Source organism: Macrobrachium rosenbergii, chromosome 37 (assembly GCF_040412425.1).
Source record: "Macrobrachium rosenbergii isolate ZJJX-2024 chromosome 37, ASM4041242v1, whole genome shotgun sequence".
Lineage (NCBI taxonomy): Eukaryota > Metazoa > Arthropoda > Malacostraca > Decapoda > Palaemonidae > Macrobrachium > Macrobrachium rosenbergii.
In genome coordinates this window covers 38,941,537-38,964,036 of record NC_089777.1, presented here as the reverse complement: position 1 = coordinate 38,964,036, position 22,500 = coordinate 38,941,537, and the positions used below count along the sequence as shown (strand labels likewise).

Here is a 22,500-nt window from a genome sequence, read left to right as displayed (position 1 = left end):
GGAGTCATATGAGGTCAGGATTGCTAGTTCGTTACAGCAAGTTCGTTGTTACAGAATCCCACGATTTTGTGTCTAATTCTAAAGTGGTAATAATAAAAATTAGCGGAACTATAATATAAGACATTATCTTTGAGTGTGGCAAGCTCTTAGATATACATAATATAAGGTACAGTTCAGACTCTTCGTTTTAATACATATATACAATATATGGATACAGTCTTTACCATATATTCAAGACATTGTGTTGAGTGTAGGGGCTGTAACGCTCACGCATATTCGGGGTTTTGATAAGGAGAGATCTTTCAGTATGTTTCCGTGGTAGTGGTATTTCACTCACCCTTCCTTATACCGACGTCTTCCTAGAAGACACTTTCGACTGGGTAGTAACCCCAGCTTTCCTGAAAGCTCTTTTTCTCTGGTATATCTAGCATTTTATACCTAGAAATTCGTGCTGTAATGGAATTTCACCGGGTGACAGGGACCTTCCTCAGAAATAGATTTTCCTTTGTCAAAATATATATATATATATATATATATATATATATATATATATATATATATATATATATATATATATATATACACATACATATATATATATATATATATATATATATATATATAATATATATATATATATATATATATATATATATATATATATATATATATATATATATATATATATATATATAATATATATATATATATAATATATATATATAATATATATATATATATATATATATATATATATATATATATATATATATATATATATATATATATATATATATATATATATATATATATATATATATATATTATATATAGTTTATTACTTAATTAACATAATTTATGAGGCTTAATTAGTGCCCTGAGTGCTACAAGGACACACGTAACCTGTCAATTAAAGTTAAAATAACCTCAAAGACAGAAAATTATTTAATTGAATAAGGTCGCCAGTCAAGGAAAAAAAACCAGCAAAGAAAGAATATGTAGTTAGCGAGGAAATTACATGAATTATTGCCCCTTCGGACACAGTCAACTTTCCCTTTCCTTCACATAAGGTTTTAAACACAACGGATTACCCTTCCCTAAATCCTAATTACTGCATGGGAATAGTTGAGTGTCGCTAAGCAATATAAATTATTCTTACTCTAGACTTTATAAAAGTAAATTGGTTAAATCCTACTATCTTAGATGGTGGCAAAGAGGGAAGACAAAGGAACTGGAAATACAGAAAGAGATACTAGCGAATCGAGGAAACTGCAAAATTTCTAGATTTATTGCGGACGTAGGTTGTTTGCACATACAACGGACGATCTGAAGTCTTGAAACTGGCCGTCGTCTCAGCTCACTAGTATCAATGAAAACAGTAAGAGGGCAAGTACAAAGGAATTAGCTATACACAACGTGTGTGTCTCGTACACTTGCGAATCTCTCTCTTGACCTCTTTCGGTCAAAAACATGGTGGCTGTAGCATCGGATGCCTTCGTCCATCGATCCAGGCAGTCTGACAATTTGACAGAGACATCGACGAATGCATAGGACAAAGCAGAAGAAAGCTTAAGACCACCTTTACTAGAGGTGACTGGGTGAAAACCCTCTCTGTGGGTTGGGTCCCTAATGCTACCCTATTTCTGCTAAAGACGTTATATTTTTTTAAATACCCAGCCTCCCTGCATGGACAGAGACGTCTTCCTGTCTTTGTTAGAATAATATTCCTACAATAAAAATGCATAGAGGGTGAACATCAGAATATTTATAAAAGCTCCCCCCCCTTAAGAGGGCCTTCACTCCCTTTCGGGCGTGAAGGTCTGTACTAAGCAAGCTGTTCGCCTCTATTAGGTTACTCTTCTCCCCGGAGCAGATTTGTCCCGTGCAGCCTAACTAGCTAAGGATCTACCTAACTCTAGATAGGATATGAGCTTTGATCATTATATTACAGAATTCTAACTGTACTTGAAGGTGCTTACAGTTACTACATGCCACCTCCAATAATCATGATGTTTTAGACCTAGCCTAATGGTACATTCTATGGTATTCCCTAGCCTAACCTATCCTAACCCGACCGTAGCAACTACGTAAGGGATAATATACTAACTAAATTACAAGGTTTTTTCAATATAATTAGTAATTACTGGTTAATACATGAGGTTTGCCTCATATGATAAATGCTTGCCTCACTGAGGGCTTAGGCCATGCGTGTCATGAGCGTAGTGGCTCTTTTCACAATGGTTTTAGATTTTCTGATTTTAGTTACACTACTTACGTGATTACTGCGGCTCAATGGTAAGTGGAAGGGGCAAGGTTACTAGTCTGATGTACTTACTCTGGTCTAGGCTATGTATGAGAAAGAGATCACACTGGCTACCTCCTCTGGGCAAGGAGCCAAGATCACTCTAAGATGGTAGGGCACAGTGCCGAGAGGGCACTAGTGCCAGGGTGAACTCATGGCTTGGCAACTACTGGGATCTCTTCCGCCCCTTCTTCTTCTTCTTCGGGTTCCTCCAAGGCCTGTATGTGTCAGACCTAGGAGGTGATGAGAGCACCAACTCTGGGGAAAGGCCAGAAGGGCTAGGGGGTGTGAAGTCAAGGGTAACTTCAGAAGCTACTGGAGGGCTCCCTAGCCCGGCTGCTGCGACAAACGGAGCAAGAGCGATCTCGACCTCTGTGTCCGAGGAGGCCAGTTCCTGGTCTCCCAGAGAAGGTGTAACAGTTTGATCCTCCAGGGGTTCATCCTCTGGGGACAGATTTGGTGAAGAAGAAGTGTCGGGCGCCGGAGGCTCTCCGGTTGCCATGATTAGTGCCGTGGGGAATCCTGAATCTCCCAAAGGAGGATCCGCCTCATGATTTGGACTAGGCACAGGGTCCTCTTCAATTGATGGCTCAACGTCCATGCTGAATGGAGTGGCACTGCTCAGTGCTCGCAAGTGGTACTAGCAGCAGTTGAGGGTCAGGCATGCCTGATAAGGGGTCCAGAGGTACAATACCTCACGGATGGCTTGAATTTGGCTGTGGCAGAGATTCCTGCCCCAGCTGGAGATCAGGGCCTCTCTGAGAGTCTTGCTCAGGGGCGTTCGCTGGGCATTGCTTACTTGGGCAGCCCTCCCAATTTGTGGAGTGGCCTGTCCACTGGCACGTCCTACAGCGGTACTGCTCCTCCTGAACGTCTCTTCAGGGAGAGGGAGGACCTCTTTGTTGGCCGCCCCTTCGTGAATGGAGAGGACTAGGCCGAGAACGGTTCAGTGTGTGCCCCTTCCGCTGACCACTTCGGTGGGCGGAAGGTGGGTTTTCGTCTTGATCGGGTTCTCCTACAGTCTGGGCCTCCGTGGAGGAGGTAGCGTGACTGCGAAGTTGCATTGGTGAAGGGCTTCCCCAGAGAAGGTCCCGACCCAACAGGAAGTCCACTCCGGGCCGAATTCCACCCACCACACCAAGGCGGTGGGGTAGCGTGCCCCAAGGTGTCATGACCTGGAGCTTGATCTTGGGAACAGTAAGGGTGTGGCCCTCTATCCACTTCATCTCCCACTGGGTTTTCTCATCAACCATGGCACTGGCTGGCACTTGGGTCCTGGAGATCAGGCTAATGTCTGCCGCAGTGTCTACTGTGACTGGAAGGGTCACGGGCAGGCTAGAGCTCTGAAGCGGGGCCACAGAGATGAACTGGGTCTCCAGTCTCGTGGTGCTAATGAGGTTGACAAACTTGGTGGTGTGAACATGATGTGGACAGGCCAGATGTCCAGCATGGTAGTGGCCGGCAGCACCACAGGATTTGCACGGGCCTCTTGTAGGGGCTCAGTGACCTGCAGTAACTGTTGGTGGAGAGGGTTGAGTGGATGAAGAGGGAGAGGAGTTCTGGCTGGTAGTAAGAGGCTGCTTGTTAGTGCCGAGCTTGTACTGGCAATCAGCTTCAGCATGCCCCACCCTCTTACCGTGGGTGCATGTAGGCTTGCTCGGCAGTCCATTCCTCGGGCGAGTCGAGCTTGAGAGGTAACTAGGCGGTACTATGCGGCACTGAGATGTGCTGTGGGACTGGTTGAAGGTTTCCCATGAATCGGCCATGCGGCAGGCTTCCGTAAGTGTGGTGGGCTGCTTATCATTTAGATATACAGCAAGGGGCCCAGGCACACATTGGTCTTCCAGCATGGTCCGATTGAAGAGGTCCTCAAACGTTGTGGAAGACAAGGAGTCGAACCAGCGGGTACCAGACTGGGTCTTGTGACAGACCCAATCAGTCCAGGACCAGCCGACTTCCTTGGCAAGACCTCGGAACCGCTGTCTCCATTTCTCCGGGGTTATTTTGTAGGCTTCATGATGACTCTACGCACCTCAACCATGTTGCCTCTCTGGCTCTTCTCCAGCAAGCGAAGCGCTGCCTTAGCTTTTCCCTCCATGTACTTGGCTAGTACTAAGGCCCTCTCTGTCTCGGTGGTGCTGTAGTTATCGAAGAGTGCCTCGATTTCCTCCAGCCATGCTTTTGGCACGTCCTCAGTCCACTTGGGAACTAGGGAACTGATTCTCGAGATTGGAGCATTTGGTGCAGCAGGTGTGGGGCTGGAGGCTTGCTGTCTAGCCATAGCTTCGGCATTTTCTCTTTTCGTTCTTTCCAGCTCGAGCTCTTTTTCTTTGAGAGCTAGATCACTCCTTGCAGGCTAACTCGTGCTGTCTTCTCCTTTCTTCTCTTTCGTCTTCCAGCTGCCTCTGTTCAGCTTCATACGTCCTCTGCTCTTCTTCATACCTCCTCTGTTCGGCTTCATACGCCCTCCATTCTTCTTCATACCTCCTCTGATCGGCTTCATAATTCTGCCCTTCGAGTCTTTCTTCCTTATCTCGCTTGGCCAAGTCATCCATCTGTTCCTTGACCCACATGGCGAGGTTCAATCCGGTGAGACCTGCCGCTGTCCCCAGCTCCATGAAGGCTTTATAATTCTCTGCTACCATGATTCTGGTGGGGAAGGGCGTCTATCCGGGTCAACTGGACGTACTTGGGCAGCGAGGAAGTGTCCCTTCAGTGATGTGGCACCCCTTCAATAAGGTGGCACTGTGGATGGGTGTGCCATCTAAAGGTCACACTGGTGGCACTCAGTATCCTTAGTTACTGGTGCAGGTTAGGTACCAGAAGAACTTTTCTTCTGTGTTCCTTTTGTCTGGTTTTGTGGGTTTTTTTTTTCCTCTAGTTTGCTTGGTGGCACTATGGTGCCAGTGCGTTCCTAGGAACCCTTACTTGAGTCCAACTAGGCTATATTTAAGGAAATGCACTCTACCCCAGCAGAGTGTAACAAATGAGAGAGAGAGAATGGGAAGGTAAAAGAGAGAGAGAGATGTAAGCAATTCGGTTGATGACAGTACTTCAGATTAGTGGCACTGTGGAAGGAAAAGTTAATTGTGGTTGCTTCTAAAGGCCCTCGTGAGTGTCTGGTCCCAGTACCCGCTGTGCTACAATCCCCTTCTCATGCAGAGGGGGAAAGGCTACTGTCTGCTTAGGTCTGGATAAAAGGCCTCACTCGTGACAGACAGTTTATAACTGTAATTAATATTAACTTGTCCTCATCTATTTGTGGGACAGAGGTGTCTGCCCAAACTTTCTTATGAAGTGAGTCACGTGCACTCGGTTAGGTTAAGTGAATGCTTACTTGAAGTGTTGAGAGAGAGAGAGAGAGAGAGAGAGAGAGAGAGAGAGAGAGAGAGAGAGAGAGAGAGAGATTTTCAGTCAGTAAGTTTGTGTTGCCTGAGAGTTTTTTTTTTTAAGTAAAATTTTTTTTTTTATAAGTGCACACTGGCAGGGTTCTCATTTGAAGATACGTCGTCTTGGGCTTCCTTAGGGGATCATTTTAACAATCGTAACTTTCCCGGTAGCCGAGTCGGACATCTTACACTGAGGAGTTATGATTACAATTATAAGTTCTTTTCTTTATATGATTTTTAACATCGGGTATTTGTACAGGAACTTATTACTGTATATTTCATAACTAAGATCTATCATTCCCTGACCTAAATTATATCTTGTTTTTATCTATTGTATGGAACCCTGTCCTATTCTTTATCTATCAAAGTCTATCTGGCTAAGATTTTGTGAGGGGGATTACTGCGCACAACGATGTACTCCCAACGTGGCAATGAGGCAGAAGCTAAAAGGGACTGGGCACTCAGGCCAATAACACACACACAAAACAACAAAGGTTTTAAGATGGCAGACATGGGATGCAGTCAACCAAGATGTTGAGCAAATCCTGTTACCATAAACAAAATCAAAACAAGTGGGCTAGAAGCGGCCTCGGCAGCTGAATACACTACTCTGGAGGCGCGGCCTTTTCCCAATTGAATTACACAAAGCACTCAAATTCCTCTCACAAAACGAACGAAGCAAATGCAGGAATACAGATTTACTCTAAACACACCAACAATGCCAAGGATTTTACGTTAAGGAGATGGAAAACGAAATTACTATGCTACGCTTTTTTTTTTATTGCCTTTCTCACATGGAACTAATGCCGTCCGCCGCCAACACAAAGCTTACTGTAGATCAATAAGTGGCAAAAGGGTAAGAGAGATTATTACAAATATGAACAATTGTCACAAGGTGACAAACACAAGGTGAGACAAGGGGAAAACTGAGTAAAAGGAGGTGAGTTAACATTATATATATATATATATATATATATATATATATATATATATATATATATATATATATATATATATATATATATATATATATATATATATATATATATATATATATATATATATATATAATATATATATAAATATATATATATAATATATATAATATATATATATATATATATATATATATATATATATATATATATATATATATATATATATATATATATATATATATATATATATATATATATATATATATATATATATATATATATATATATATATATATATATATATATATATATATATATATATATATATATATATATATATATATATATATATATATATATATATATATATATATATATATATATATATATATATATATATATATATATATATATATATATATATATATATATATATATATATATATATATATATATATATATATATATATATATATATATATATATATATATATATATATATATATATATATATATATATATATATATATATATATATATATATATATATATATATATATATATATATATATATATATATATATATATATATATATATATATATATATATATATATATATATATATATATATATATATATATATATATATATATATATATATATATATATATATATATATATATATATATATATATATATATATATATATATATATATATATATATATATATATATATATATATATATATATATATATATATATATATAGGTCGACTTACGACCTTCGAGGTTATGATGCTTTTCAAATACATTCATCAGAAATTATTTCGGTTTACAACACATGTTCGGGGTTATGACACGTCATATGCCGATCCAACGGAAGAAATATGGCTCCAAAATGGCAGAATAATCAAATTTTGGAGGTTTTTTTTATGAAAAACTCAGTAAAAATGCAGTTTACATCATTTTCAATACACCCAAAGCATTAAAAGTAAGGTTTTCATAGGATTTTTGACGATTGTTCGGTTTATGACGATTTTAGGTTTACGACGATTTTCGGTTTATGACGATTTTCGGTTTACGACACGGCGGAAAAAATGGAACCCCCGTCATAAACCAGGGACTGCCTGTATACATACAGATATGTATACATATATATATATATATATATATATATATATATATATATATATATATATATATATATATATATATATATATATATATATAATATATATATATAATATATATATATATAATATATATATTACTCTCAAAGTAATTGAGCTATCATGCTAAGAACAAAATACAGAATTCGAAGGTATTTCCACCTCACAGTTGGGCCAAAGTACCTTACCAATTAGAGAAGTCATCGCTTCCTTGGTCCACAACTTGAAACTTGTATGTTGAACAGAGGATGGTGAAAAACTGATACCGTATCTAAGTACTAACACAGCCCTAAGCAGCTTCAAAAACTAGAAATAGGTGCAGTAGCATTCCGAGAACAAGCTTTAAAGGATACACTTCCAAGATCACCTCGATTGTTTTAGAACAGGCCAGCAACATGCTAGCACAATGCTTAGGTTGTCTGGTTGGTTGGTTCCTGAAAGCTCCCTCTACAAACACAGTCGCGAGTACACTATTCTGTTCGTGTTAGGTGCAGAGCTATTTAACACTAATCAGTTTCCTAGCTTTCTCTTTTGACTGTTCATCCATTTCCCCAAAGGCACTACAGTACTTCCTTGGATAACACACCATACCATAATCAGGGTCAATTTCTTACTCGTTTTAACATGAGCCAAGACAGAAGTATGCAAAAGAGCACTGGTAACAGAGTCCTCTTCGGCAAAAGGGAGTGAAAGCACAACAACACAAACTATGCACTGCTTAAAAACTAAAGGAGAATCAACCAAATCAATGTGAAACTCCTAAAGTCTTAAAGAAGAAATGAGATGGAAGAAAATGGCAAATCTACAGACATTGGTGGCGAGGCAAAAAATCCCAGAGAAGGTAAAATAGCAGGGAATGTCAGCACGGAACCATGACGACAGCCGGAGTCATTTGCACAATACTTAAGAGGCGACTGGCGACAATTGAGAGCCTGTTCTATCACCAGGCTAGCTTACTCTAGATCAATAAGTGGCAAAAGGGGAAGAGAGATTATTACAAATATGAACAATTGTCACAAGGTGACAAACACGAGGCGAGACAGGGGAAAACTGAGTAAAAGGAGGTGAGTTAACATCCGACTCGGGGGACGATACAGTGTGAGTAAATAACAACAGATAAATCTACCATTTACATACATCACTATAACTCTCTCCAAAATGGATAATATGTGAGCCAGTAAATGCAAGTGCAAAACCTGAGACAATAACGGAGAACTACCTGTAACCATTACTATGTCCCAGCAATATTTTTACTGGGTAAGGAAGCAATACCTGCTAAGGAACATGGAAAGAGCAAAACTTACTCTACATAGCTTTCATGTTAATCCACAGCAAGAATTAAGCAAACCAAGCAAAATTTCCACAATGACCTGGAGGGAATCACATGAATGAAAAGATTACTGAAAAAACATGCACTAATTGTAATATAGTGGCAAAAATGCCACTGACCAAAAAGCAGAAGATACTAAAATTAGTGATAAATGCACTAAAACTCAGAACAATACATCTCAATGAAGGAAAATTCATGAACAAATGTTTGAATAAAAAGTAAAGAATGGCACATCATAATAAGGGAAAACAAAACAGTGATAGTCCTAGGAAGAGCACCTGCACTTTCAACTTTAAGAAAGCACTAGGGGGAATGATGCCTTTCTTTTCTGGCCAGTGCAGCACAGCTTATGCATGTGCAATGACTTTTTTTTTACTTTCCAGATCTTTCTAGTTGGTATGAGTGCATACAGTACTTTTACACAGGGTAAGGCAATTTTTTAATTTAGGAGTTTGCAAGAAAAAGCAATACTATATGCCTGACAAGGACTGACTACCCATTCTTCCCAAGAGCAACCCCCAAAGTTAATTATAACAACAGTCTGTTGAAAGGCTACAGAATAATTAAAATTTACATCAAAGTTTATGACATAAGTCAATGAATTACAGCTAACATCTAAGTCAATGAATTACAACTAACATATAAGTCAATGAATTACAGCTAACATATAAGTCAATGAATTACAATTAACATAACAAAAATATAGTACCAACAATTGCGGGTTCCTAATTTCAGTACAGTACACTATCATATGCATATTCAGTTAAGCTAGAAAATTGCAATTATTACTTACAGTATAAAGTAACATAGATAATATACAACAATCACAACCATTGCTGTCAAATAACACAAGACAAAAATAATCAAACAAACCCCACATAAATTAATTCAGTGACACTCATATGTTAGCTGTTGAAAGTCACAAGAATTGTTATTCAGAACGCATCTGTTAATCAGGCAACAATCAATCTCTTCTACTTTCTAAGCAGCCTATTCCTCTTAATATGAATAACAACTTAGGTTAAGTAATAGTTTGTCTTTGTGTACAAGTACAAGTACTGTGTACATCATCGTCATACAGTAGAATAAGTTTTTTATTACAGTACCTGGCATAATTTACAAGAGTTAGCAAAGTTGTCTCAAGGAGCTGAATCACAATGAGAGGACCCTCCAAGATTAGTAACGGCACTCTGAAAAGAAATTCAAAGTCAGATGGTTGAATATCACTCCCACAGTATTAAATATTTCCTGAAAAAGAAACAAAATAATATACAACAAGTTCTTCCGCAACGAGAACATCAAGATGTTATCACTTAACGTTCTTACAAACTATCTCAGCTTTACCATATTATTCATATACTATATGCTTATATTTCTAAAGTATTAAACTAAGGAACAACTGTGAAGATTATTACCATTCTGTACCCCATTATAGAGAGTGTCTTTACCGAAATAAATATACAGTCGACCCCCGGTATTCGCGGGGTATGCGTACCACTAAACCCAGCGAATAGCTAAAATTTGCAAATACTTAAAACCCCTCTAAAAATGCTTATAACTGCCTATTTTGATAGTTCAGGACACCAAAAAACACTCTAAAAATTCTTATTCCTGAATATTTTAAAAGTTTTATCACAAAAAAGTGGATTTAGTCACGAAAATGATATGAAAATATAGTAATTTGTGAATATTTCTCTATGAAAAATACTACGAATAGGGGAGTTTTCTGCAAATAATGCGTACATACTGTATGTTCCACAGAGAAATCAGCGTGTACAGTAGGTGGAGCCGCGAATCCGGAACCGTGAATAGGCGGGGGTCCACTGTAAACACTTTTATAGTGGTATAGGATGTTTAAGTAAGATAAGTTCTATTAAAAGAATGAAGTAATATTCATGAGATGGCATCTTATCATGAAGTCATGTCTTGAGTCACATATATTTTCAATAGCACTCATATTCTTCCATTTCACATTATGTATTCCCAAAGTCATTCCTCACCAATTTCCAAAATCACATCTGTAGCACTGGTCCCCACAGGTTTCATCACATGGATCCCTTTTCTGAGACAGACAAGGACAGAAAAGGAGAGGATTCTCAACGTATCCATCAATGCAGCTGTGAGAAGGTGATGTTTACACCTGTATATGTTTGTTTACTAATGGGATATCTTAAGAACAAGCACAAAGAACTGGAAGAACCTTAAAGTAAAATACCATTTGGGAGAAATTAGCTCAAAGATGACAATTTGTTGCTGTAGAATCTATTTTACCCATTATAAAAGTAGAATCTATTTTACCCATTACAAAAGATAAGGATTTCTGGTGGTTTAAATACTGACTGGCTGGTTCAAATTTTAAAATTCACTGCCCAAGTAATAACAATGAAGGGGCAGAGGGTGAGAGCTCGGAGACAAATAGAGATGTACAATGATGAAAGTAGGTGAGTAACAAGAGAAGAGAGAACAGCCAAATAAAAGATGCAGATGCTAAAAACAGAACTGAGTGGAAGATCATGGAAGACATGGTACACTGAAGAAGAATGCTCTTGTTTGTCATGAAACACAAATCTTTCGCTTCCAATCAGCATCAAATAGTTTGGTAAATATTAATAAGTCACCATCAACAAAAACACTTTAATACAAGCAGTAACATATATCAGTAAGTACCCAAAAAATTAAAAAAATAACTGTCAAACAAATGTGATAAGAACAGTGCTACTGTGTGAAAGCATAGAACACAAAGTACATACCAGAAGAATCAAGCAAGCAAGCAATTGCACAGCCAAATCTAACCTATCCTACAACTGTCCAGCACTGTATACATGTAATTCTAAATGTATATATTTTCACGACCACAAGATATCTTTTTCAATTTGCTACAATAAACTATTACAGTACATGTGTTGAGCAATAGGCATTGCCTGTTCCCATCATTATGTATAATTCTGTGATAAGTTTTGCAAACAATATTAATACAAGATCCAGAGCAAAAATTACACAGTTACAAGAGAAAATGCATAAATAGATACCACATATTCTGTCGTCTTTTACTAAAGAAAATCATGATGCAGAAAAAAAAACTAAATTGCAATTTCTGATAAAGACATCCTGTTTTGGCTTATCCCATAAGTGTTTAGAAACCAACTGAAACCTATTGTTTGCAACACAAACTTCTCAAGCCTAACAGTCTGAAAAATAAGCCTGTTTCATTAAGTCCAACTAGTTATCTAAATTCATGGTTTTATGTAAAATACATGACATCAATCAATAATTGCAAATTAAATCAAGCTATTAAAGGCTTAAAAACTATTCATGCTATATAAAAAAATTCCATCACATGGCACCCAGTGCAGTCTACACAGAATCGAATTCCTTGGTTGTCATCAAATTAGACAATGCAATATCACAAGAAAATGTTTAACAAATATAAATCATAAACAACGGTACTATTCTTCCTTGCTAAAAGACACTTCTAAAAACAGTAGAGTAAAAATCTAGTCATGCAACTAACAATATATGCAACAATAAAGTTGAAAATACCAGTTGCATACAGCTTTTCAGTCAGTAGTGCGTGTGTGTGTGTGTGTGTGTTGTGTTTGTTAGTCTGTAATGCAGTCTCAATGAGTGTTTTCTCATCCTAACTTATTTAGGTATGCTCATGATGTCTGGGCATCCCTTTTCTTAATCACAAATTCACAGTTGGCTGGTGTATTTGTGCATATGGGGTAGTACGTTTTAAAAATTCTCAAAATAACTACTGTAGTTTTTACTAAGTAACAGGACATTAAACAATTATGAGAAATAGGATAAAGGAAGCTGGAGAGAATAAGACATGCCATTCCCTTTTGCTTTCATAAGCAATCTATAGGTTCTTGTTTATATAATCTACAAACATTTTTGAAACTAACTTCAAACAAAACTACTTTATACAATAAACATTTTAGGCATGATGAAGATCATGGTAGCTACACAATAATAAAATAAGTGCATCAAGAGTACACAAATTCCTATTCCAAACAACAAAATTAAATGTTCTTATGCAACTGCGCCACATAAAACTGCTATTTAAAATCCTATAAAAGCCCTACATACTAAAAAACAAAGTACTGAAGTAATATATCCCTAAAGAGATAAAGACCTCATTACCATGAAATACATCCAAATGTAATTAATGTTACAGAAGAATTCTGTAAGACTAAATTATATTCATAATTTCCAAAGAAAGTCTAATTCTATAACACACGAAAAAAACCTCATAAACAACAAGTTTTAAGTCCATGCAGTAGTAATGAACTGAGGGTGACAGTGGGATATTGGTACAAGCAGTAACTTTAATACAGTAATTAAGTATATACAGTACAGTATTACTCTATTTACATGTATCCTTTGTTATTCAAATGAGATGCAGAAAAACAGGGTTTATAAAAACTCTTGTGAGTACATCATTCCACTCTAAACCTTACTCACCAATTAAAGAGTATTTCCCAATAAAGCTGTAACAAGGGACCAGCCAATCGGATGACAAGAAGGGGAAGCAGAAGGCGGAGACTGGGACTCATTTGTAAGGGAAGGGAGATGACCGTAGCTCACTTCATTTTCTGAGTGCATCAGAAACAAAAATCACAGCAACTTTAATCATCCTAAGATTTAATATAAAACATTCTCTTCAAAGAACAATGCCATAAATGTCTAACCATCCTCAAAAGGATTCTTCTTGTGACAAAACAGTAACTGACTAGACTCTGTCTAATCTCATCTCAGTTACCATGTGGTAAACACTTTTCACATTCCTGTGCAATACAGCACATTCAATATATGAGAAAAAGGAACCTTGAATTAGAGCTCCCATACAATATACTGTAGTGCACAGCAGAATATTAATATATACATACAAATTTAATTTCCTACTTCAAAATTTTAGTATTAATGTACAGCACCTAGGACTATGCTATTTAGGTGAAAAAATAATAAGAAAAAATCAGTACAGACAAAACCTTTTAAACTTACAAAATTAAAAAACTTTAATAAACATTCACTGTACAGTTTAAAATGATAATTAGCCCAGCAACAATTAAAGAAATTTCATGCTACATACAAATGACTACCCAGTACACTAACCAACTGACAACCTTTACAATATTTTTTACTGTAAGAAAGCTTATAGAGGGGAAAAAATAAAGACCAAATATAAAATAAAATAAAATGAAAAAATATGCTTGCAAAGTCATTCCCTACTGATGTGATGAATTATTACCTCTGGAAAAACTTGGTGAGTGGTTCAAGATTCTTGGAGGATTCAGAGAAAGAACACTTTTACATACAATGATCAAAGACAACAAACAATGCAATGTCTGTATATCTACTCAAGTTTTCACTTACCAAAGTAACATCCATAACCTTACAGTCTTTATTCTAACTAAACCCCCTCGATCTTCATTTCCAAGTTGACTGACATATTTTCTTACAAAAATCATTTCACAATGTTCCCCAACTCATGCCTAAAACAGTACTACTCACACTATACTACTCACACTACTCTCATAAACTGCATAAGTGTTTTGTGGTAGGAGTGGAACTGCATGTACTTTCCAATAATTTCTCTTGCTTAGTTTGATTTATTTTCACTATAAGTGCAATACCTCTCACTGGGGAAAATATTCAGGTAAAATTTGTGTGTTAAAGCACTTCATACAGAGAAATATACATTTACATAAATACCCTGACTATGATCAATAAGAGTGGAAGTGTAAGAGACTGCTTGTGTGACTACTGCTGAGCTAGCAAGTATGCATGTACCAGTAATGGGTCATTTGTGTGATGGGCAACATGACAGCACATGTACTCTAACAAACAAATGACTATAACAGCAAATACTTCTATATGAGAACCACTGAAAACACCTACCTTGGAAAAACGACCTTTCCCTCATCAATGGCATACATCTTTACATCAGCGGTGGTAATGTTTGCCAAATATTCAAAAAATTCTGGTTCCACTGTGTCTGGCATGGTTTCCTTGAGGTATTGAATATCTGAAAGATTAAAGTGGCATAAGTATTAGGGTACTGTACTTGATTTCTGCTGAGGTAACCAAAATATCTGCAGTAGAGTGCCTATTCTTTTCTTCCTCTTTTTTGTTGACACTCCTCCAATCTACAACTCAAATCCATATTTTTGCCAGTGATTCATCAACCATCCATATTTCTTCTTTGTTTACTACCTAGAAATCACCTGTGAACAATGAAATCTCACACTGCTCCTAATTCTTTTTCTTTTGCTTCTTCTATCAACTCTCAGAGTGATCCTACCTCAGTATAGCCCTCTAAACTTATTTAAGTTCAACACTTCCAAAACACAGTCATTACTTATTACCCGTTTCTCTTTCTCCTATATAGTACTACAGTATATATTTCTTTGACTTGGATGAACCTCTCATGTCCATCAACATTTTGGTTGCTCACATTTCCTGGAAATTGCCAAGGCAATATTACAAAGCTCTGATTACTAAATATCTACCTCTATAAAACTAGTTTTGTTTGGATTTTTAAAGTTTTTTCTTCATCTTGTTATTTAAGTTAATGCAGTCTTTACGCATCACAGTTTTAGATACTCCTCTAATGTTTGGGGTGTTCCACCTTTAGTTTCCTTCCTTTAGAAAACCAGGCCCTATTCTCTTCTCAAGAGCTTTCTCTCTGCAGCAAAGCTGCTTCTTCCCATTATATATTACTGTACTCATGAATTAAAATCTATAGCAAATCAATTTTACAGTTTGGTGACTTGTTCCCCTGTATTGCGATTCTTTGGAATTTCCTTCCTGTTTCTGTTTTCCCTGACATTCTTAATCTTTCATCACTAAAGAGGTGGATTTGTTATTTACTGAAAGGTTAATAATAATAACAAATAAGTCTACTCCAGCAAAAAAAATACCATACAAGATTTTCAATTTACATATGCTTACAAAAGTTTTTTGAGAATATTTATTAATTTATCTTTATTCTTTCTTTAGGATCTGATCTTCACTAAGGTTGCTGGGATACAACATTCCAACAGCCCATTACGTGCTAACTAAATGTATCTTCAATTACAAGAAAACTCAGAATGATATCTTCAGTGTGAAAAAAACAGAAATGTACTTAACAAGCAGTTGAAGAGAGTAATTCATCTGAGTAAAGACAGGTTTCATTTCAATACAGCATCAAACTAACTAGACTACAATGAATAACAACTACGGTCAGGGTTAATTACATAAGCTCAAGACTCATTACAGTACAGTATAGGGTAAACATCACTTAGAAGATTACATGGCATTTCAATTTTGGGGCATTTTTCTTCTCAACAATATAGTGTCCAAGCATTTAATCAACAGATAATCTTTGTTGGCTAGGCAGAGTCCACAGGTCCAAACCAAGCCCCTTGTACACCTGAACATTTCATCACACTACAGGGTGCCTTCAGGAAAGGGCCCATGTTGGCCTAAGCCTGCTTACTCCAAATCAACCACCAATTAACAAATAAACCGCTTAATTAATCTTCAGCTGAGACATAAGAAAAATGCCTAGGGCTATATTTTGCCAAGACGACAAACAACATAAATGTTACATATGGCAGAAAAATATAGAACATGCAATATCCCCTGAAGTAAATGCATAGAGCATTATGTAGACCTCAGTCACCTCTAGACTTTCACAGGGCCTGCCATTAGAATTTGGTCTTAAATGAAAGGTGATAAGTGAATCACGACAAAGCTAGAGAAGTTGGAGAGCTTGGATGGGAAAAGACCACAGGAGCAGATGAAAAGAAAAAGGCAGAGAGTGATTCAGCCGGGGATGGAGGGATGATGCAGAGCCGTTCAGCCTGCCTGCACAGCCATGCAAAACACACACGCTGTACTCACCTGATTCTGAATATCTGAAATTTTCTAAAAATTTCAGACATTCTTCCAGACCAGCAAATATTGTGAATTCTCCATAGAAGGGATTTTTACGGAAGAAAAGATCAAACACAGCTTGATCTCCATTTTTTCCAGACTTCCAATAAGCATACGCCATGTTAATCTGGTACAAATCTGAAAGAGAGAAATAAGATGATTACATTTCTGACTGTTTATATGATGACAATGTTCAATGTACATTGCGTGCATTTCTATGAAGCAAGCTGAAATTCCTTAGACTTGCCCTGCAAGCTTCCTCAGTAAAATGGCCATTTGTGACAAAAAGGAAAGAGCATATGAAAAAGAATGAAGTGAGCAAAACACCATTAATTTGATACAATAAAACAAGATAGACAAATTATATAAATAAAAGGATAGCCTAATGTGACAACATCAAGATTTCCGCTATCTAGTGTTACATGATCAAATCTGACTGCTGAAGCATAATCTACAATTCATATACACCATCCAACCACATAATTCTATGTGCATGACTAAATGCAATGGTATTATGTGCTGATCCATTAGGTATTGATTTTTGACATAAACATTCTCTGCTGTAGTCTTTCCATGCTTGACATACAGGTCATCCATTACAGAGAAACTGTTAAGTCATTTCATGGCCTTTGGGCCTGTTCTGTAAGAATAAATGATTAATCTGAATAATAATAATAATAATAATAATAATAATAATAATAATAATAATAATAATAATAATAATAATAATAATAATAACAACCGAAGTACTTTTAAATGAAGACCACAAAATCTGCTGGGTCCCAAAGCAACAAGCTGTCTGATTATATAATAGTTAACTTATGGGGTGATAAGTAACACAGACCTTAGGCTAATAAATGTAGAAAGTTATGAGAAATCAGATAATTGTATAGTACCAAGAAGGGGATGAAAATAGTTCATTTCTTAAGGTCTACACACACATAGAGTATATACAGTATATATGTAATATATATATTGTATATATATATATATATATATATATATATATATATATATATATATATATATATATATATATATATATATATATATATATATATATATATATATATATATATATATATATATATATATATATATATATATATATATACTGCAAAGGAACGAGGCCATGGATTGGAACTGAACTCATTCTTGGCTAGAAATCTCAAAGAGAAGGAACAGACAGCATTCTCTTAGGAAAAACCCACTCTTTTGTCTATTGCATGGACCTCACTGATTCGTCTTGCAGTCGCTAAAGCGACTAGAAAGAGGGTTTTTCTAGTTAGATCTCTCAGGGAAATCGAATGCATAGGCTCAACCATTTAAGGACCACATCCAGGTTCCATGGCACTACTGCTACCTCTTTCTGTCTTGTAATGTCAAGTGATCCAATTAGATCAGATAAATCCTGATTAGGGGAAAGGTCCAATCCCATGTGTCTGAAGACAGAGCTTAACATGGTCTTATAACCCTTGATCATAAAGGATGACAGGTTCCTGTCAGTTTTTATAGATGTCTGAAAAGACAACCCTGACAGTCTGCATCCTGTCAGAGCCAGAGGAGACAATCCCTGATGAAAATGCCAGAAGTGGGGTTGTTTTAGCAGATGAGGTTTTTGAGGTAGCAACCTCGGAAAGTCTGCAAGGAGGTCGAGAAGATCCGGGAACCATTCCTTCAGTGGCCAATAGGGGGCCATTAGGATCACTGACAGATTTTGGTGAGTTTGGAATTTGTTGGTCACCTGCCTTATCATGCTGAAGGGGGGAAACGCATAAAGGTGACTGTTTGACCAGTCCAGAGGGAGACGATGGTTTCTGGAAGTCGCAAACAGGTCTATAACCAGTCCCCCACAACTTCCAAAGATCCGAGCAAACATGAGGATCCAGAGTCCACTCCGTGGGTAACACCTGTCTTCGGTCCCTTAGCTCATCCACCAGAAGGTTGAGCTTCCCCTGAATGAAGCACGTAGGAAGCTTGACTTGAATTACTCTGCCCAAAGCAGAGGATCCCTTGCCATCTCATAAAGGGAGAAAGAGTGTATTCCCTCCTTGGTTTTTTATATACACCAGGGCAATCATACTGTCTGAGTGCACTGTGATTGTCTTGTTGTACACTTCTTCTTTGGAAAATTGTAACCCCAGATGAACTGCCTTCAACTCCTTGACATTTATGTGCCAATTTCTTTGTTCTGGAGACCAGGTCCCTGAAATTTCCTTGTCTCCCAACAGCTCCCCAACCTAGGTTTGATGTGTCTGAGAAGAAGTTTAGGTTGGGGTTCAACAGAAGGTGAGATTTCCCTTGAGACAACCTTCCTTCTAAGCTCCACCAACGCAGATCCTCTTTTATCTCTGGAGTTACTTGGAACACGAAAGAGTCTGGGTATTTTTTCCTGTTCCAACTGATTCTGGGTATTTTTTCCTGTTCCAACTGATTCTTAAGAAGAATTGGAGCAGTCTCATATGAAGTCTGCCCAGGAGTATGAATTGTTCTATGGACGATAATGTCCTGAGAAGACTCATCCATTCGTTGGAGGAGCACTGGTCCAGAAGAAGAAATCTGTGCACTATCTTGATGCAAGACTGCATTCTCTTCGGTTAGGGAAAACCAGAAAACTCTGAGTCTATTATCATCCCTAAATAAAGAATCCATTGTGACAGAATCAACTAAGACTTCTGAATGTTGATCATGAATCCCAGCTCCTGGGCTGGGAGAAGGGTCTTTTGAAGGTCCTCTGAACGTTTCTCTTTCGATTGGGCCCGAAGCAGCCAATCATCCAAGTAAAGGGAGATTTTGATTCCAATCAGATGGAGCCATTTTCCTAAGGGAGCGAGCACTTTGGTAAACACTTGAGACGTCATCGATAGCCCGAAACATAGAAAACGGATCTGGAACACTTTGTTCCCAAACATGAACCTCAGACACTTCCTCAATTCCCAATGTATTGGGACATGGAAGTGCGCATCCTGCATATCTATAGATGTCATCTAGTCTCCATGGCGAATGGATGACATGACGGTTCGATTTGTCTCCATCTTGAACTTTGTCTTCTGAACAAAGACATTTAATGTGCTGACGTCCAGGAACAGGCCTCCACCTCTCCTGAAGCTTTGGGCACCACAAAAAGCCGATTGTAGAACCCCAGGGAGCCCACATGCTCTACTAATTCTATCACCCCCTTCTTGAGAAGGGGCGACACTTCTGAGAGGGCCAAAGACTTCTTCAAGCCTTTGGAGTACGCTGACAATGTTATTGAACAGCTGCTTAAAGGTGGCTTTTCTTTGAAGAGGATAGAATAGCCTTCCCTCAGAATGTTGACAATCCAGGGCTCTGGCCCCCTCTCTCTCCACTTCTCCCAGAAGAGAAGGAGCCTGGCTCCTACAGAAGTTCGGAGGACAAAATTCTCATTTGCGGGAGCCAGAACGGGATGAGGATCTCTTAATGGCCCTGGAGATGAATCTGCTGAATGAACAGGCTCTAGACAGGGATCTCTGTTTGCTGCCACAAAAGGGTCAAGTCGGCAGCAGGGAGACTGTCCTGGAGGTATGAGTGGGCACCTCCTTAGGTCACAGAGAGGATTGGGCAAGAAGATCTTGCATATTCTTCTTCTGAAGATCCGAAGAAATCTTCAGAACTGTAGCCTGCGAGAACAGGTGATGATGATCCAGAGGGGGAAAACAGAAGGGCTGACTTCTGGGAAGGAGTCACTCCCCTAGAGGTGTAGGAACACTACACTACACTACACTTCTCTCTTCTTTACAACTCCCATTGTGTAAAGGGAAGCTAATTCCTGGGAACCGTCCCTGATTCCTTTATCAATACACAAGAGGACCCCCAGCAAGTCTGCAACACTATCTTCAGGAATAGTAGAGCAGTCCTTAACCTTAAGGGTAAGAGAGCCCACTGGCCATTCGAGAAAACTCAACACTTCGAACACCTTAAACAAGTTTTTAAGAAGGTATGACAGCTCTGTCGAACTGAGCATGATCTTCGCTGAAGCAAAGGCAGATCTACATGAGGAATCGTTCAATCCAGGGAAGTCACCCTGGGAGGAGGCAGAAACTCCAAGGGAAGGAGCTTCCCCTGTGGCATAAGAGTGCTGTTTCCTCTTAAACAATCTAGAAGGAGGGAAGCTGAAAATGGCTGAAGCTGAAAATGGCTCTACCTTGTTCTCTCCTCTCCGCTAGCCATCCCTCAATAACACTGAAGGCTTTTTGGCAGAAGAAGAAAGCACTAACTTGGGTAGTCTTGAAGACTCGGAAGACTGTGACTCACCAAGAAAAGTCGACATGGGCAAAGAAGGAGCTGCAGGCAAAAAGGAATTTGGGAAGGTAGCAAGAAGATACCTTAGCAGCGATGCATAAGCTGAAGGATGAGCGTCTTGAACAATAACTTCTTCTTCCTCATCCGAGGATACAGGAGACAAAGCCAAGTCCATAGGTTGGGGGGTTTGCTTGCTAGAAGAGGGTAAAGCCTGAGGGCAGAAGTTCGAGACACAAAAGAATGCCCAACTGCTAGGGGAACAATAACAGCCAAAGGAATCAAAGCGTTGGCAGCATAAGCACGGTGACACTCTGGCACCAACAGAAGATCAGGCGCCACTGGGCGCTTCATCTTAGTTGGCAATCCATGAATCAAAGAGTGGACGGGCGAAGACGGGGGCTCGGGAGCTCTGTGACACTCTACAGAAGATGGGCGCTCTGATGTAGCAGCACGAGAAGGAGCCAACGAGTGCTGAGATGATTTCAGGCGCTCGGAAGAAACCAAGCGTTCGGCAGTCAAGGGAGCTTCCAACACTGCAGGACGCTCAGAAGAAGACGCCTTAGACGAAAAGTGCTCAAGAGAAGCAGGATACTTGGAAGCCGTTCTCTGAATCTCTACCAAGGGAGGAACAGAAGGAAAACGTTCCAGACTGTCCCAAATTTCTTACACAGTACTGGAGGAGAATGAGACACATCACCCGCACACCTTTTCAAAGGACGTGATTCATCCACAAAACACCATTGGCGTCTTGGAGAAGAATCATCTGAGCTAGATGAAAGATGATGCATGTTCAGGGATATGCCTTTCCAGTGGCATTTGGCTGCAACCTGGGATTCAACAACAGGTTCAATCAACTACCTGTGGGCAGACCCCACCGGCCTCCCTTAGTCTATCAGTTTGACTCCTCCCAGGTTTGGGGGAGTATGACATTGACCTTTGCCAAGTCTTCCACTTATTACTGTCCCAGTCTACACATTCATTACATCATAAGGCTTCTGAACATATTTGTCCCATACAATCCGTGCAGACAGAATGTGAGTCGTGTAAGATTCCTTAGTCAAATGCATATTGCAGCCTTTGCTGCAATACCTAAAGCTAGTTAAACTTGAGTCTGACATTTGGAAAAAACAAGTCAATAAAGTCACAATCAGTAAATAAGGAAAGTCGTTATAGCGGGAATCA

The 22,500-nt window shown here is 38.3% G+C and overlaps 1 protein-coding gene across 1 annotated transcript in view; it reads right to left on the bottom strand.

The window, feature by feature from the left end:
• Nucleotides 1-22,500, bottom strand: part of Naprt (nicotinate phosphoribosyltransferase) — a 130,454-nt gene that overhangs the window by 58,696 nt on the left and 49,258 nt on the right. The window contains exons 2-4 of the mRNA XM_067082079.1: nt 17,023-17,193; nt 15,034-15,160; nt 10,236-10,319 (exon numbers count right to left, since the gene is read on the bottom strand). Of these exons, the coding sequence (XP_066938180.1) occupies nt 10,236-10,319; nt 15,034-15,160; nt 17,023-17,193 (382 nt within the window). The remainder of the gene's footprint in view (nt 1-10,235; nt 10,320-15,033; nt 15,161-17,022; nt 17,194-22,500) is intronic.